The sequence below is a fragment of the Canis lupus genome, chromosome 5 (assembly GCF_011100685.1).
Source record: "Canis lupus familiaris isolate Mischka breed German Shepherd chromosome 5, alternate assembly UU_Cfam_GSD_1.0, whole genome shotgun sequence".
Classification (NCBI taxonomy): domain Eukaryota; kingdom Metazoa; phylum Chordata; class Mammalia; order Carnivora; family Canidae; genus Canis; species Canis lupus.
Window position 1 is genome coordinate 45,891,195 of NC_049226.1, and position 17,602 is coordinate 45,908,796.

Here is a 17,602-nt window from a genome sequence, read left to right on the forward strand (position 1 = left end):
CGCTCTGGAAAACAGTCTGGTAGTTCTTCAAAATGTTTAACGTAGAGTCACCATGAAACCAAGCAATCCAACTCCTAGAGATTCATCCAAAAGAATTAAAAATTAGTATTCAAACAAGCACTTGTATACAAATACTCAAAGCAGCACTATATGCAATTGTCAAACGATGGAAACAACCCAAATATCCATCAAATGGTGAGTGGATAAACAAAAGGGGATGTAGCCATGTGATGGAGCAGTACTCAGCACAAAGAGGGACATGCAACATTATGGAAGAACCTCAAAAGCATTACGCTAAGTGAAAGAAGCCAGACACACAAGGTCACCTATTGTATTTATATGAAATGTCCAGATGAGGGACCCCTGGGGTGGCTCAGTCGGTTAACCCTCTGCCTTCCACTGGGGTTGTGCTATCTGGTCCTGGGATCGAGCCTATGTCAGGCTCTCTGCTTAGTGGGGAGTCTGTTTCACCCTCTCCCTCACCCTCTCCCTGTGTGTGAACTCTCTCTTTTTAAAGGATTTTATTCATTTATTCATGAGACACACACAGAGAGAGAGAGAGAGAGAGAGAGAGAAGCAGGTTCCATGCAGGGAGCCAGATGTGGGACTCAATCCTGGGTCTCCAGGATCACGGCCTGGGCGGAAGGGGGTGCTAAACTGCTGAGCCACCCGGGCTGCCCAATAAATAAAATCTTTAAAAAAACGTCCAGATTAGGTAAATCCATAGACATCTACAGAAAAGTCGATTGGTGGTTTCTAAGGACTAAGGAAAAGGAGGAATGGGGAGTGATTGCTTTGTGGGTTTGAGGTTTCCTAGGATGGCACAAATACTTCGGAACGAGATGGCGGGGATGGTTGCATAATATTTTGACTACACTAAATGCCGCCGAATTGTATACTTTAAAATGGCTAATTTTACGGTACATGACATTTCCCTCAAAACTAAGATTAGGTGAACTGGGTGGGAGCCAGGGGAACAGCGGGGAGGCCGCTGTGGTGGCCCAGGTGAGAAAGGGTGGCAAGGGCCAGCAGGGTAGGGGAGCAGGGACGCCTGCCCCGCTGGGGCCTGCGAGCACCCATGTGGCTCGTCCTACAGGCAACTGGACAGGGGGCCGGAGGCGTGGAAGAAGGGATCCCTGGGGGGCTCGGCGGTTGAGGGCCTGCCTTCGGCCCACGTGTGATGCTGGGGTCCCGGGATCGAGTCCCACTTCGGGCTCCGGGCATGGAGCCTGCTTCTCCCTCTGCCTGTGTCCCTGCCTCTCCTCTCTCTGATGAGTAAATACATCTTAAAAAAAAAAAATGTGGACGAAGAGGGGGTGCACGGAGCGTCAGCGCAGCCTGGGCAGGAGGGTGCCCCTGTAGCCTCGGGCGGCTGTGCCAGCCACGCCGCAGGTAGCGCTTGCACGGGGCCCCGCGGGGACAGCGCGGAGAGGCGTGGGGGGGGGGATCTAATCACCCGGAGGGGGGCTGCAAGGGGAAGGAAGGTTGGCACTTGTGGGGGAGGGGACGCTGGGGTGTTTTAGGATCACTGACAGCAAGGGGAGCTGAGGACGTGCATTTGTGATGCCAGTTGAGGACCGGCTGCCTCTAGGAAGGAGCTGGAACATTCCTTCCCCGGGAGCAGAGAGGGGGCCGTCTGAGAGCCACCTTGACGGGAAGGTGTCCAAGTGGTGGGATTTCTACCCTAAGGCCAGAGCGGAATGAAGGCAGCTGCAGAGAGGCTGTGGCAGGGCGGGTGGCAGGGCAGGGGCGTGAGGACACGTTCTGGAACAGATCTTGAGGACAGTGCGCTGGAGAATTAACTGGGCCTGGACAAAGGATTGCCAAGGAGCCCTGAAAGTCAGGGACATACTTTTGCAGGGGAGCCAAGCTTCTTGTTATGTAATTTTCTTTTTCCAAAAGCACAAGGCAGTAGGAACTAAGGCAGTAATCCTGGCGGGGATATTGTTACATCAAACACTTTAATCAAGCAGCACCCAGAAATAGAACGAGAGTGGGGTGAAAGAAGCACAAGGAGTCCGAAGAGAAGATTTGAAGCACTCCCATATTAACAGAACCCCTTCTTCCAAACAAATGCCATGTAAAACTATACGGGGTATTGGATAACTGTGTGTTCAAATTACACAACAGGAATTATTTTTGCACTTAGATGTATGTACACATCACATAAATTGTTAAAATTTATGTAAAACTTTACAGGCATCTATACCAACGGGAGGTTGAGGATTTTTTTTTTAAAGATTTTATTTATTTATTCATGAGAGACAAGACACACACAGAGAGAGACACAGAGGGAGAGAGAGATGCAGAGACACAGGCAGAGGGAGAAGCAGGCTCCATGCGGGGAGCCCAATGCGGACCCGATCCCAGGTCTTCAGGATCAGGCCCTGGGCTGAGGATTTTTCCATCTGAGAGAGCATTAAAAAACTGCTAAACATGGACTATGGTACTAATTGTTACTGCAATATACTAAAAAAACTGTTGCACAAAAAATTGAAATGAAGCTCATGGTTATAGAGAATAGACTGGGGGTTGTCTAAGGGGGGGTGGCGGGGTGAGCAGAATGAAAGTGGTTGAAAGGTACAAATTTCCAGTCCTAGGTCATGGGAATATGATGCACTGTATGGTGACTATAGTTAATAATACCGTATTGTACATTTCACAGTAGCTAGGAGAGTAGATCTTAAAAGCTCTCATCATGAGAAACTTGTAACTGTGTATGACGATGCATGTTACTGGACTTAACTGTGGTGATCATTTTGCAATATATACAAAGACTGAATCATTACCTTGTATACCTAAGATATATTGTTATGCCAATTATACCTCAATTAAAAAATGTACTAATTGATTGAGCAAATACTTATTTTGGAGAAATAAATTTACTTCATCTACTACTTTGAATAGTATATTATCTGTTGTAACGACAATTGACTTTTTAAAAGATTTTATTTACTTATTTATAAGAGACACAGAGAGGGAGGCAGACACACTGGCAGAGGGAGAAGCAGGCTCCACGCAGGGAGCGCTACGTGGGACTCGATCCCGGGTCTCCAGGATCACACCCTGGGCCAAAGGCAGGCGCTGAGCCACCCAGGGATCCTTATAGTTGACTTTTGAACGCTGGCTTGAATTCCATGGGTCTACTTACATAGAGTTTTTTTTTTTTTATATAAAGTACAGTAAATTTTCTCATGATTTTAACTTTTTTCTCTAGCTTACTTTATTGTAATAACAGTATGTAATACATATACAAAATATGTTACCTGTTCATGTTATTGGTAAGGCATCTGTCAACAAGAGGCTATTAGGAGTTAAGTTTCTTTTTGGGGATTCTAATGACTGTGTGGGGAGTTGGGGCCCCGCACCTCTGTGATTTTCAAGGGTCCACTGTAATTACGGCTGCAGTTGACACACCAGACATTTAATCTTCTCAACAAACATTGAAGGCCCTCCCTGCAAAGTATAGGTTATGGTGCCATGGGCACAACAAAGAACAGTAACAGTCTTTGCTCTTAGGAAGCTAGGGTCTAGTTGAGGCTATAAAAAAGTTCATATGAAAATGCAGCTAACATCCAAGCCAAGATTAGCTAGAAGCTCATGACTGGTGCAGAGGAGCTTTAGAAGATTTGAATTGGCAGAGGTCACTTTATATTAGGCTCAGGAGTGGTAAGTAGGGGTTAAGAAAACTGATCATGAAAGAAGTTGCATTTTTTTGGTATTTTTTAAATTGAAGTTTGATTTGCTAACATATAGCATAACACCCGGTACCCATCCCGTCAAGTGCCCCCCTCAGTGCCCGTCACCCAGTCACCCCATCCCCCTGCCCACCTCACCTTCCACCACCCCTTGTTCATTTCCCGGAGTTAGAAGTCTCTCATGTGTTGTCACCCTCTCTGATATTTCCCACTCATTTTCTCTCCTGTCCCCTTTATTCCCTTTCACTATATTTTATATTTCCCAAATGAATGAGACCATATGTTTGTCCTTTTCTGATTGACTTACTTCACTCAGCATAACACCCTCCAGTTCCATCCACGTTTTAGAAGTTGCATTTAAATGGAGATTTGCAGAGGTCAGAGGAGCAGATCATTCTCTTAAGAGCAGAAAAGAACATAAAGTAGGTCAAAAAACATAAACATTCAGTCCTTAAAAGGAGATCCAACCATTTCTGACATGGAGGGACCCTAAGGACATCATGCTAAGTGAAATAAGTCAAAGAAATATAAACACCGCATGGTATCACTTATATGTAGAATATTAAAAAAAAAAAAGTCACACTTCCCAGAAGCAGAATAGAAAAGTGGTTGCCAGGGGCTACAGGGGTGGGAGAAATAGGGGAGTTGGTAAGGGGGCACAGTTTCACTCTAAGATGAATAAGGTCTGAGGAACTAATGTAAAACATTGTCACTAGAGTTGACAACACTGTACTGTAATAACTGAAATTTGCTAAGAGTAGAGAAGAGAATGTCAATGTTCTCACCAAAAATTCAATGAAGAAAGTGTTAATGGGGAAAATCTTTTCACAATGAATACATATATCAAATCACTATGATGTAGATTTTAGATACATATTTTTAAATGTATCTTTAAATACATATTTTAAAGATTTATTTATTCATGAGACACAGAGGGAGGGAGGGGGGAGAGAGAGAGAGAGAGAGAGAGAGAGAGAGAGAGAGAGAGAGAGAGAAAGACAGGCAGGGAGAAGCAGGCTCCATGCAGGGAGCCTGATGTGGGACTCGATCCTGGGTCTCCACGATCAGGCACTGGGCTGAAGATGGCGCTAAACCGCTGGGCCACCCGGGCTGCCCAATTTTAGATACCTTATAATTTTAAAGATGGGGGGGGGAGAGAGAGAGAGAGAGAGAACAAGCAGTGGTAGAGGGGAGGGAAAAGGAGGGGGAAAGAATCTCAAGCAGACTACATGCTGAGTGTGGAGCCTGATGCAGGGCTTAATCTCATGACCCTGAGATCAAGACCTGAGCAGAAACCAAGAGTTGGATGTATAACCGACTGAAACACCCACGAGTCCCAATATCTTTTTTTTTTTTTTTTAAGATTTTATTTATTCATGAGAGACACAGAGAGAGACAGAGACATAGGCAGAGGGAGAAGCAGGCTTCCCGCAGGGAGCCTGTTGTGGGACTAGCCTGCAGACCCAGGATCACGACCTGAGCCAAAGGCAGACCCTCAACCACTGAGCCACCATGGTGCCACAGGAGCCCCAATATCTTTTCATGTCAGTTAAACCTCAATAAAGCTGGGGAAAAAGTAAACACACACAGCATGAACAAAGATATAGATCACATCAAGAAATAGGTTCTTGGGGGAAGAAATCAAATAATTACCATGGTTTTGTAAGCCTCCCAAGCTCCATGCCATGCAACAAAATCTTCTCTGCTACTATTTAACTTCTTGTAAGGGTGAATTTAAATCAAAATTTTCTCCTGACGATGGTGGCAATAATGAATTTTTAAAAAGGTTAGGAAACACTGAAATAAGGTGGGGTGGGTGTGAGAGGCCCTAATTAGCAGTTTAGGACAATGAGGGAGGTTGGAAGAAGACTTAAAAGTTTCAGATGCATATATAGCTCTATCTATTGGTACACACACTTTAGCTATTAAACAGACCATCTTCTAACAGCTGTAGAAATAGATCTTTCAACTTAATATTCTTTACTGAAAAGTCAGAAAAAAAATCTGAAAATGGCATTGTATTTCAGCCAGGAAAATCACTGTTCCTCTTCAGAAATAGACCAAAGATGACACGGATGAGACTGGGTTGATACATTTTGATTATATTACTCTACCAGATGTGTTTTTTCTCCCCCCCCCCCCCCAACCTCTTTTTGAAAGAGTAATCATTAGAGCAGCCCATCACCACAGGGAAATGAGCTTAAGTGATCTTCTGGGATTTCTTTCCACATATCAGTCACCAACATGCAAAATAAATCTGAGTAAATTTGACATTTTTCAAATGAAAATATTAATAAGGCTTAGTTGAGTATTCAAACTAAATCAGAAGGCAGAGAAAAAAAAAAAAAAAACCCCACACTTTCCAAACTGTCTAAAAAGAATGTGTCAAGAAAACAGATGAACACATACTTGAGAGCTAGATGGGTCTGAACCCTGTTTTGTTTGGGCCACAAACAGGAATTTCCCTTTTCTGGCTGTATCAAGTGACCCGGGGCACCTTTAGCTGTCGAAACCTGTCTACGCTGATGTGCACGCTGGTTATAGGCATGAAGAGTGAACGAGAAGGCATTGCTAGGACCTCCCTCCCCAGGATTTCAGGGAAGGCTCGCGTTTACCATGCAATGTTATCTGAGGGGCAAGAGCCACCAATATAGGTCACTGTGATATAAAGTTTCCAAAAATATAACTGTTCTTTGAACACAAGAACAGGAACAGCATATGTTGAAACAGCACCGTATGCAACACTTGGGGGAGAAGACAAAAGGGAATTTAGAAAGGCAAAATCTCCCAAATCTGGGTGAGAGGCTGGAAAACACAGTTCTGTTTTCTTTTCAGGTAGAAGCATTCACCTACTTTCTACTGAAGTTCAGGACAGGGGAGATATTTATCTCAAAAGACACAAAATGCATTTCTGTTCTCACATTTGAGTAGGCTCCAACATATTTTATTAAGCTCTGAGTTTTGTGGTTCTTTTCTTGAAAAACCCCACGTTCCCCCCCTATCAAGAAGCTAGTGTCATCACACAAGTGTTCTCAACTTCAAGAAATAAATGGGTATCCCAGGGAGAGGTTTAATTTTCTGGAAAGACAGGAAAGTCACCTGTTCTCTCCAGCAAATTGAGAGCAACCATTTCTTTATTATTGACATGAATGTAAGATGCTCAGCAAGGACGGGGGTGCCATATTCCACATTTTTTAATACTTGCTCTTAGTTGCACCCACTGTATTCTTAAATTTTTTGCTTATCAAGATGTCCAGAAACCCCCGAAGTTAATAGCAGCATCGAGAGGAGGCCTACTTTCAGTTTGGGGACTGATCTGCTAGCTTACAAAGTGAATGTAATTGGCCTTGAGGCACAAGAAGTGGTACATTAACAAATCGCTATAAACACTAAAACTGTCCATTCATACAGTTTATTTCACTAGACTGCAAATTTATACACAGTATGAAGGGGTTTCCTGATAGCACGCATATAGTTTACTTTCTGTACTGTTGAAGAACCAATTGTTTTTTACATTATATCGTAATACCCTATCATTAAAACATTATTCAGTGAATTTTTTTCCAACTACGTATAAACGGAGATTTACCACACACACGGTGCAAGAATGTCTTTATAACATATTTGAATCACAAAATGTGAATCTAAAATACATCACTGTAATTAGAACACTACTTTAAAATTACAATGTCCCATGTTATATTAGCCAGATTGAATTAATCTCTGTCTACATCACAAAGTGGTTTGGTGGTTAACTTCTTGGATAACTGGCAGCAGCTTTGAACCAGGACGTCAAAAGAAACCTTTAAGAATCAATTTTGAATTTTAAAATCTTTTTTTTTTCCTGTATGTACTCAATATTCTCACAATCAAAATGGGACATTTAAAAATTTATATATAGTCTCTAACACAAGGAGAAGAAATCCATCCCTCCCTTAGCTGAAAGGCTGGGGTTGTAATATTAGGTTTTGTAGAAATCTAAGAAAAGCATTGTACGGGGAATGGAACTGAGTTAAAGAGAAACAAAATTTCTTTAAAAACATTTTGGATTCCTTTGTCCTCTCTACCTCTGTCAAATGCAGAGAAAGAATACTGCACTACACAAATAAAGATGTGCTTCCGTGAAACGGTGTTCTAAAGAAAATGTATGTAAACAAGTCAGAGAGAAAGATTTCTTCATTTTCCCATTTTGTGGAGTGGGGCAGTGGGATGGTGTCACTTAAATAACAGAACTCCTTAGTCAAAGAACCACTTCATCACACACAAAACAGCTAGGGATAACCGCTGAAAATTTCTCATGTGTTTCTTTTTCTTTCCCCCAAAGTTTGAGAATGTTTGAAAGTTCAATAAATAGTAGAAAAATAATCCTTTACTTAGAAATGTTGAGATGCATCATTTAGAGCTCAACAGGAGTTCCATAGAGCAACCGCGGCATCTAGGTACCGCTAAGAAACAAAGCGTCATCTTCCAAGCGCACATTTCTCTCTGGATGTGCCCCATTCCCAGTCTCCGGCAGGGCACATTTCTCGCTCTTCCAGTTAAGGAGAGCCAAATGTTTCTGGCTCCTCAGAACATTCCTCTGGCTCAGCTTAACGAAGGTTCCCAATGTTTCATTTATAGGTTCCGTCTCTGTGTTTGGAGGTCTGCCTTCTGTTCCATTCCATTAGTACGATGGCAGGTTCATTAATCAGGCTTCCTTCCCCTCCGTCTCAGAGCCAGCCCTGCATTTGCACAAGCGTGATTTTGTGGTTGTTTCTCCTTTTGAAACACATGAACAGGCAGGAAATGAGTTAAAGCACTCTGGACGAAACACAAACACAAGGGGTCTCTCGCTGTGGAGTATCTGATGCTGGCTCTTTCTCCCTCCAGAACATTCTGTAGCTCCCAGATCCCGTCTTCTCATGGAGGTGAGGAGTGTTAGCATTCTGCGTCGACAGTGTGTACTGTCACGGCCGCCTGTAAGTGGTGGCTGTGATGCAGCGTGGGGTGGTGGGGGCGGTAGTGGTGGAACTTGTGACTTAGGAGGGCAGCAGTCTGGGGCGGGGTGTCCAGATCCAAGTCCTCATCGTGGTTTCCCACGTCGACCCCCGCCGACAAGGGGTCATTGTTGCACGGAGGGTTCTCACTATCTTCCTGCGGGCTCATGGTACTGTAACCTAGAAAAGGAACAGAACAGGCAGCTGAGAGCTTCCAGATGCAGGGAAACTTCACTTAAGATTTCTAGGGCACTGGGAGATGTTCCTATCTTTGTGTTACATGGGTGCAAACATTTGCAGACATTAAAGCGCCTTATTTTTTTTTTTATTTATTTATTAGAGACACAGAGAGTGAGAGAGAGAGGCAGAGACACAGGCAGAGGGAGAAGCAGGCTCCATGCAGGGAGCCCAAAGTGGGACTCGATCCTGGGTCTCCAGGATCATGTCCTGGGCTGAAGGCGGCACTAAACCGCTGAGCCACCAGGGCTGCCCAAAGTGCTTTATTTTTAAGGAGATCTTTTATTAGCCATTCTTTTTTCACAATCACATAATATATAATCATCTTAGATACCTGAGAAAGCACAGATAAGAAAAAAAAATGCACAAGCAAATCCCCAAATCAACAAAACAGCAACTAACATCACCACACATCCCCTCTAATCCACAGAGGACTACCATTGACATTTGGAAGCTCTCTTTCTACACTTTTCCCGGAGATAAATTTTATTTAAAATAAAGGAAAAGATAAAAAAAAAAAGGCAGCCTCAAAAAAAAAAAAAAAGTCATAATGGGGCTCAGATTGAATTGGTGGGGCCTAGGTGGAGGGAAATTGGGGCTCCAATAGGCCTGAATGTGATGTCACAACACAATGAGAACAAAAACAACTGCCGCCATCATCTGCACACCTGCTCCACAGCAGGCACCAGCATCTTGGGGTTCCCACACACCAGCCAGGTATGTAGCTTAACATCCATCTTACAAGGGAGGGAGATGACGATCAGAGAGGTTAATGAACTTGCCCAAAGTCCCACCCAATGAAATACTAACTCCACATATACCCATAGCAACCAGCAACGGAATCAACTATTCTCTGTGTAAGCTGGCTCACCGTATTTAAAGATTAATTTCTTTCGGTGTTCTAAGTAATACATGTTTCAAAAGAAAATGCCCTTGCTGATCAAAGGATTCCATTCCAAGAACCCTGGCATGTTTTTAAATATTGCAAAAATCCCCTTTAAAAATTTTGAGAAGTGACAGCTCATTAATATTTCCACTGCATCTACGGTTAGCATCAATCAGCACTTACCCATGGGTAGCGCTAGTCACATTTGTGGCTGCAAAATTGATGTGCTTGCATACAGCCAAGCAAGAATAGTTTGTAGTTGAAAATGTATGCTCTGTGCAAAAATGCGAAAGGCAATTCTCCGTCCTCAATGAAACATTTCTCAAATGACAGAATTATTGATGTCAGTCCAACTCAACGAGTATTTACTGTGCCCCTATTATGTGCTAGGTACGGTGTCTGGCATTGCCGGAGACACCATGGTGAAAACTGGTCCCAGCAGAAGCAGCTTTTAAAAGCTAGCGCTTGAGAAATAAAGCCAATACAAGCATAGAGCCATTCAATTATTCATTTATAGAGGACCATTATGGGGCCAGAGAGGGAGACAATGAAACACGAATAAGAGAGGTCTCTTTTCCTTGAGGATTTCACAACCAAACAGGAGACACGTACTCGTGAAGCTAGGTTTATTCTAATGCAGATGATGGTTAAGTGCTATAGTTGAGGTATAACTGAAACCTAGAACATGGAATGGCCGATTCTGGCTGGAAGAAAGAAAAAGCTTCACAGAAAAATTCATATTTTAGTTGGGCTTTAAAGGATGTGCAGGAGTTTGGTAGGTGGATATGAGCCAGGCGACAGAGGAGCATAGCCATGGAGCTATGAAGTGCCAAGGCCATTCCCATATCACGTGGCGAGAAGGTAGTGCTTGTGGGTAGCTGGAGGACATGGCAGGAGGTGGAAAGGTGAGTTCTGGTCAGATTATAAAGGCCATGCCAAAGCAGAGAAAATGGAGAAACAACAGAACATTTGGAGCAGGCTGAAAAAAATAGATGAATTTCTGTGTTTCAAAGAGAGTTCTGGTGGCAGCTTAGAAGATAAAAAGGAGAGAGGGGGGACCGTTAGGAGGTTATTTCAACAGATGGGAGACTAAGAAAACGAAGTATGGAATTGGACAGATTTAAGAGTATCTCAGGAGCAGAAGTAAGAGAAGCTGGTTAGCTATTACAAGTGAGGGGGATGTGGTGGTGGGGGCGGTGCTTGAGGAGTAAAGGGCACAGCGACTTTGAGTCAGGATTGTAAGACTCGGAGATCCCAGGTCTCAGGGACAAAAATGATTTTTGCTTTAGACATCTTGATTTGAGAGTCTGTGGAGATGTCTAGCAAGAAATGCAGGAGTGTTGATCATGAGAAGTCAGGGCAGAAGAGGGGGAGTTCACTGACGAATAGGTCTACCGTCAGAGAGCCTTCTTGGTGCCAGGTGGGGGGCTCAACACAAAAAGGGGTAACGGTGAGGCCCCAGCTCCTGAGAAGCCCACGGTCAAGAAGGGCACGAAAACAGGTGTTAAAACAGAGGCCTACCGAAAGGAATACCAAAGCTGGTTAACTTGGCTTATACCTGAGAAGGACACTTAAGGTAGCCCTCGGGGGAGAGAAGGTGTTCGTTAGGTAAAGAGAGGGATAGAAAGGTACTGCAGGCCAGGAGATAAGCAAACACAAGGACACGGTAGCCTGAAAATCTCTAGTGGGCTTGAGGGGATGATAAAAAGCTTGGTATGGGGGAGAAAGATGCAGGAGACACTGCCCGACACATAGGCTCAGACCAGGTCAAGGTGGCTGGTGGAGCTGGGAGTTGGGATTTAGGTTAACAGGCAAGGGGGTAAAGCAGGGTGGCCAGGACATCACATGTGCTTGAAGATCCCTCGTGCCAAAGAGGAGGCTGGACAGAAGGAAGGAGGGATCAGCTAAGAGGACAGGAGGCTGGAGTGCCGGCCCCAGGGAAGAGAAGACCTGAAGGGACGGTAGCAGTGTGACAGTAGAGCAAGTGGCTGGCTTCAAGAGACCATTCGAGTGCACAGCAGGCTGAACTGGGTGGCCAAATGGACTTGCCTGGTGAAGATGCCAGGAGGGTTGACATCCTTGGATAAGGCTGAGGTTTCTAGGTTCAGGGGCTAGGGAAATGATGCCTCTCCTCAAGAATAAGGGATCAGGAGTCAGAGTGAGTTTCTCAGCTTTGGCAGTGCTTGGTCTGGAATGTGAGACCGGGTGGCAGCTCTGAATCTCCAGCTACGAAGTGCTCTCTGTGTGCTTGCGCTACCACGTGCTTCACATGCAGGGGGCTTGAGTGGAAAATACACTTTTAGCAAAATCTCAGTGTCTCGGTTGATTATTGTTGGCCTACCTGTAGCACCAGGCCGTCTTTACCTTGCCTCCAGATCTGTTCTGAATGGCTTCCCATCTCTCATTTACAAGCACCCACGGTAACTGTTAACTAATTTGCACATTCGTGACAGGCCCTCTGCCTGGCTCACCCTCCCACCCTCCTTCATCTGGCTATTGTGCTTCATGCTTCAATTTTTAAAGGTCTTCTCTGGGAAGCAGCCCAAAGCCCAGCCCTCAGCACACATGGGGTTGGATGCCCCTTCTGTGAGTTTAAATAGCATTCAGTGCACATCTCTAGCTTACTTCTTTTTTTTTTTTAAGATTTTATTTATTTATTCATGAGAGACACACACACAGAGAAAGAAAGAGAGGCAGAGACACAGGCAGAGGGAGAAGCAGGCTCCATGCAGGGAGCACGACGTGGGACTCGATCACGGGTCTCCAGGATCAGGCCCTGGGCTGAAGGCGGTGCTGAACCACTGAGCCACCCAGGCTGCCCTCTATCTTACATTTCTACTATATAATAAACTTCAGGGCTGTCTTGTCTGTCAGCGAATTGTTTCTGTACTCCTAACATTCAACACAATGCCTCCCACAAAGCAGGCACCTCATTTTTCAAAATCACATTACTATGCTCCCGAAGCAATGGCATTTGCTTTTTTAGTTATCTGTGGTTTTTACCTGGTGTGACATTCAACGGTCTCACCTACTAATGAAGACATTCCAGGACTCACTGGGCCCTGCCCAGGTGTTCCAATTCAAGATTCCAGGGATGCTCTGAACCTGGCTGGCCATAGGCTCAGGGTGGTTTTGATGGTAGCGTTCCCAATGCAGCTCAGGGACCCCCCATTTCTCCTGCCCTTGCTTTCTGATGGGAACCCCCAGCAGAGCCTCTTCCAAAGTGAACCACTTGCTCTGAGGACATTCTGTTTCATTTCCGCAGCACCCAACCCCTCTGTAACTTCCTCAGGCTTCCTCTTAGCTCAATAATTAATGACAGTCTGGAGGGAGGGATAGCAAGCTGTGGAGGAGGAGGAAAAAGCCAAACACATGCGCTCACTTAACAAATGTAGTGTTTACTTAGCACCAGGCAATTCTGCTGAATGCTGGGAACAGTGATGAATAAGACGGACTCAGTCTGATTCACGGAGGGGGAAGCACCATTTAAAACACAGAGGATATCCGCAAAGGCTTTCAAAGGACAAATTTCTTTACTATCCAAATGTGCACACAGTCAAGTCTTTGCAAAGATGACCACAGGCAAAAAGGAGGCTTCAGGACAGAATAGAAGAGTCAAGATGAGGCTGCTGCTCTTCCATATTCTGCTTACATACTTAGCTGATGGTTCCTGAGAAAGCTCTCTTGATGGGTAGGGGACGGAAGGTCCCTCTGAGGACTCACTCCCCACCTTGTGGCCACAGACAGTAACTGCAGGAGGATATCTGTGCACCTCTAGAAAATGGTCTCGGGGTGCACTGGGTAGCTTTTGACCATGTTATCAAGGCTCAGCATTTGCCTTTTAAGCTTTTTGGAATTTGAGTCACTAGGAGGAAATTTCCCCTTTGCAAAGAAAAAAATGTTGCTTAATATATACTTGCATAAAGTTTCTAACAAGACTGTAACCAACACATGAATTCACAAGGACAAATATACATTGGCGGTTTTTGAATTAAAAATAAGCCAGCTGTGAATTAGAATACGGTATTTTCAGAAGAGATAATGGATAGAGCATATACAGAATTAAAAACATCAGTAGGTAGGAATTGTTTTTAACCACTGCTTGTGAGCATAACACTAAATAGTCGAGTGCTAAAAACAATTATTCTAAGTGGTCTTAGAATATTGACAAAAACAATTCTATCTTTCAAAGACCATTTTTGAGTAGTTTTTTTAAGATAGAAAACTTAAGATTCCTTTGAAATACAAAACTCTCTTGGCCACATGAAATACCACTGATTCTTGAACAGGAGTTTGAGCTACATGGGTCCACGTGTAGGCTGGTCTTCCATAAATATAGGACAGTACTGTAAATGCATTTTTCTCTTATGATTTTATTTTTTTTTAAAGATTTTATTTATTTATTTATTCATGAGAGACACAGAGAGAGGCAGAGACACAGGCAGAGGGAGAAGCAGGCTCCATGTAGGAAGCCCAGTGTGGCACTCGATCCCAGAACTCTGGGATCGTGCCCTGAGCTGAAGGCAGACGCTCAACTGCCGAGCCACCCAGGCGTCCCTGTCTTGTGATTTTCTTTTCTTGAGCTTACTTTATGTAAGAATACAGTATATAATACATGTAAAATACAAAATGTATGTTGATCCACTGTTTTATGTTATTGGTAAGGCTTCCAGTCAAGAGCAGACTATCAATAGCTAAGTTTTTGGGGAGTCACAAGTCATACATGGATTTTTGACTGTGAGGGTTTGAAGTAGGGAGGTCAGTGCCCCTTATGCCCACAATGTTCAAGGGTCAACCATATATCTAAATAAAAACACAGCTTGAAGTCTCCAAGTTTGGCTTGGGAACATTCAGTTTTAATTCTAGGAATATCACAATTCTGAACCCTATCATGAAAGTCTAGTATGTTCAGTACTTATACATCTATGTACTTTATTCTTTCGAGTTTCCTTTTGTGTATCAGACCCAATGACTCACGTGGAAATACGCTCACTGGGTTTGCAAAGAACTGGGGCCCTACAATTTTACCAGTTCAAGGGCCAGCACCAATGCCACCTTCACCTTCCCCCCAGGGAACTTCTTGGATTTAGGTGCAGATAAAAGTGAATTATCTCCCTATCTTCTTTGTTCTGGTCCTTTAAGGAAGCTGTCATATTCAGCCTTTTATCAGTCTCATGAATACATGCATTCATTTACAGTTTCCTGTTAGATTGTAAATTCCTTGAGGGCAGAGTGGGTATGGAGGTGGGGGAGGTCAACCCTGAGCTCAACATGCCTGCCCTATGTTATTGCATTTAATGCTTACAACTGTACCAGGGAGAAATTTCTATTCCCATTTTAATTATTAGGACACCAACGTCCAAAGGAGCCTAAGACCTCATAATCTGCAAAGGGGAGAGGTGGGTTCCAAGTGAGGGTTGACCCTATTTTATAAGCTCTTCCACCCAAGTCTGCCTCACAGAAATGAAGCTGCCCCTTCACTAGGTCCCTCCCACTGTGCAAAATGCAGATGCCCAGTATGTTCACCAAGGAGAAGAACACAGAGCTGAGGAAGAAGTGTGCTAACAAAGCCACTCAATTAAGTTTCCTTATTTCAGTGTGCACCTATGGCTTATTCTCAGCATCGCAGGGACATTAGAACTTGATGCCAGCACTTTTAGTGACCCACTGTACAGGTTCAGGGATAGGACAACATGCAGTTAAACACTATTGATTTTGTGGTACATTTGGAATTATTTGGAGTGTCAATGCCTTCCATTGCTTCTGGTGTTGCATTCTGTTGGCACAAGAAACTATTTTTCATTCCTCGGGGATAACAGGGATCCAATTATTGTGAAAAATGAAAGAAAGCAAGCCCTTAGCTAGATTCCTTAGCTTTCAGATACTGACACTGCACTATTTCTTTTATCTAAGCTGTTGCTTCATATGCCATTTTCCTAAGACAATGGGAGAGCTAATGGATCATCGTAAACGTCACTCAGAATTTCAATTTCGTATTGAAGCAATTTCTATCCGGAGAGAGAGAGAAAAGATTCAGTATTTCTGCTGAATAAGAAATTATTTCTGTTGAACTTTAGTAGCCTCAAACCTGTTTTATTATTCAAAGGAGAAGAGGCACAGAACTGGCTGGCAGAATGAATTTATGCAAGTTCAAAGGTTTTTACAAGGGGGAAAAAAAAAGCAGAAAGTCAAAGAAACTGAAAAATTTAAGTTGTGCTTTGACTCTCCATAGAAACCTGAGGTTTCTACTTAGTTGGTGGGAACAATGTCATTCAAAGCCCAAATTAGGAGCCTCCAAATTATAATCAGAGTTTTGGCTTCTCCTGTTTTCCAAAGGGAATTTGAATACCTGGCTGTCAATGTAAAAGGCAACACTGGTCGCCTTGATGAATACCCATTCCTGCATTTGTTAGCACAGGAGTGGGAGCACACTGCTTGAAGACATCCCTTTTTTCCCCCCAGGGTAGATATGGAGAAAGAAGAGTCAAACGGTATAAATCCATTATTTACACATTTAAAAAAGACCTGATTCTTGGAAGAAAATAAATATTTCTGGAAAATTAAACAACCGTATGAAAAATAAAAAGATCTTACAATTACAGGAAAGGTCCCACACTCCTGCCGCTCCAACATGTCTGTAGTTCTCTGTGATGCTAAGCCATAAAAACCCTGGCAAGGTAAGAAGCTCAGTGGTGGCCAAATCTTTTTGGTATAGCATGTGGACTTGAACTACAGCTCCCTCAGCCTTGGTGTCTTCCCAATCTAGCCCCAATCCTTGCTGAGCATCTTAGAGCCACCTTATACAACCTCCATGACTAACTATATACACCAGTTCCTTTGCCTATAATATCCTTTGCCCCCAGCTTTTATCATCCTTTAGGTCCAATGCAAATTGTTGTCTTCTTGGTGAATCCTTCCCTGTACCTTCCAGGCATGGCTGGAGGTCAGGGTGCAGAATGTCAGAGGGAAGCACAGACTCTTGTCATGGCCCAAGTGCACATGGGCTGAGAGCGCCCTTGAGGATGCTGGTATTTGTCAACTAACCACACTGGGTAGTAGGAGCAATGAGGATGCCAATTCCCAAGGGTAAGTGGAGGAGAAAGCAGGTTCCATTTAGAGAATGTGAATCCTTACACATGGAGAACATCTAGAAAGCAATCTCTGTGCCCAGAGGTCACCTCAATTATCTGGGAGTGCGGAGACGTAATCAAAGTGACCCTTGGGCTCCTATAAACATGCTATGTTGGAATGTGTCCTTTAGAAAACTATGTCAAAGTAATGAATTTGAGTACAGAAGAGGAAAGAGAAGTGTGGGTGTGAGTAATGGACCACAGGAGCCCACCAGGTTCCTCAGAAGGAACCGGACCTTACCATGATCACTTTCTGTTCCCGATCGACCCCAGTAGCGACGCCTCCTTTCTGGACTGTGTGCGTGTCGTTCGATGACTGCAGCTATAAATCGAGTATTGCTGACTGTGGGAAGCAAGGGCAGTTAGTCACTCTTATGCCAGTATCTTTATTATATCAAGCACATTTACTCTGAACAGGCTCATTCACACTTTGGGGGAGCTAGTCTTTGAAGAGATAGAAGTAAATTTTTTTTTTTTAATTGTGAGGATTAGTGGCAGTGAGAGGTCCCTAATTACAGGTCTCCAACATGCATTAAGAAGATATGTTCTATATAGTTGAAGGCCAGGGTATGTATCTCAATACTAAAGGAACTCTCTTTTGATAGTCTTCCCCCACCCCCGTGAAATTATATACATTTAATACCCTGAGGGATTAAAACAACGTATACCTGATTT

The 17,602-nt window shown here is 43.7% G+C and overlaps 1 protein-coding gene across 1 annotated transcript in view; it reads right to left on the reverse strand.

Moving 5' to 3' along the window:
• Positions 1-5,832: 5,832 nt before the first annotated feature.
• CACHD1 (cache domain containing 1) overlaps positions 5,833-17,602 on the reverse strand; it is a 202,074-nt gene continuing 190,304 nt past the window's right edge. The window contains exons 26-27 of the mRNA XM_038538809.1: positions 17,169-17,270; positions 5,833-8,854 (exon numbers count right to left, since the gene is read on the reverse strand). Of these exons, the coding sequence (XP_038394737.1) occupies positions 8,616-8,854; positions 17,169-17,270 (341 nt within the window). The 3' untranslated portion in view covers positions 5,833-8,615. The remainder of the gene's footprint in view (positions 8,855-17,168; positions 17,271-17,602) is intronic.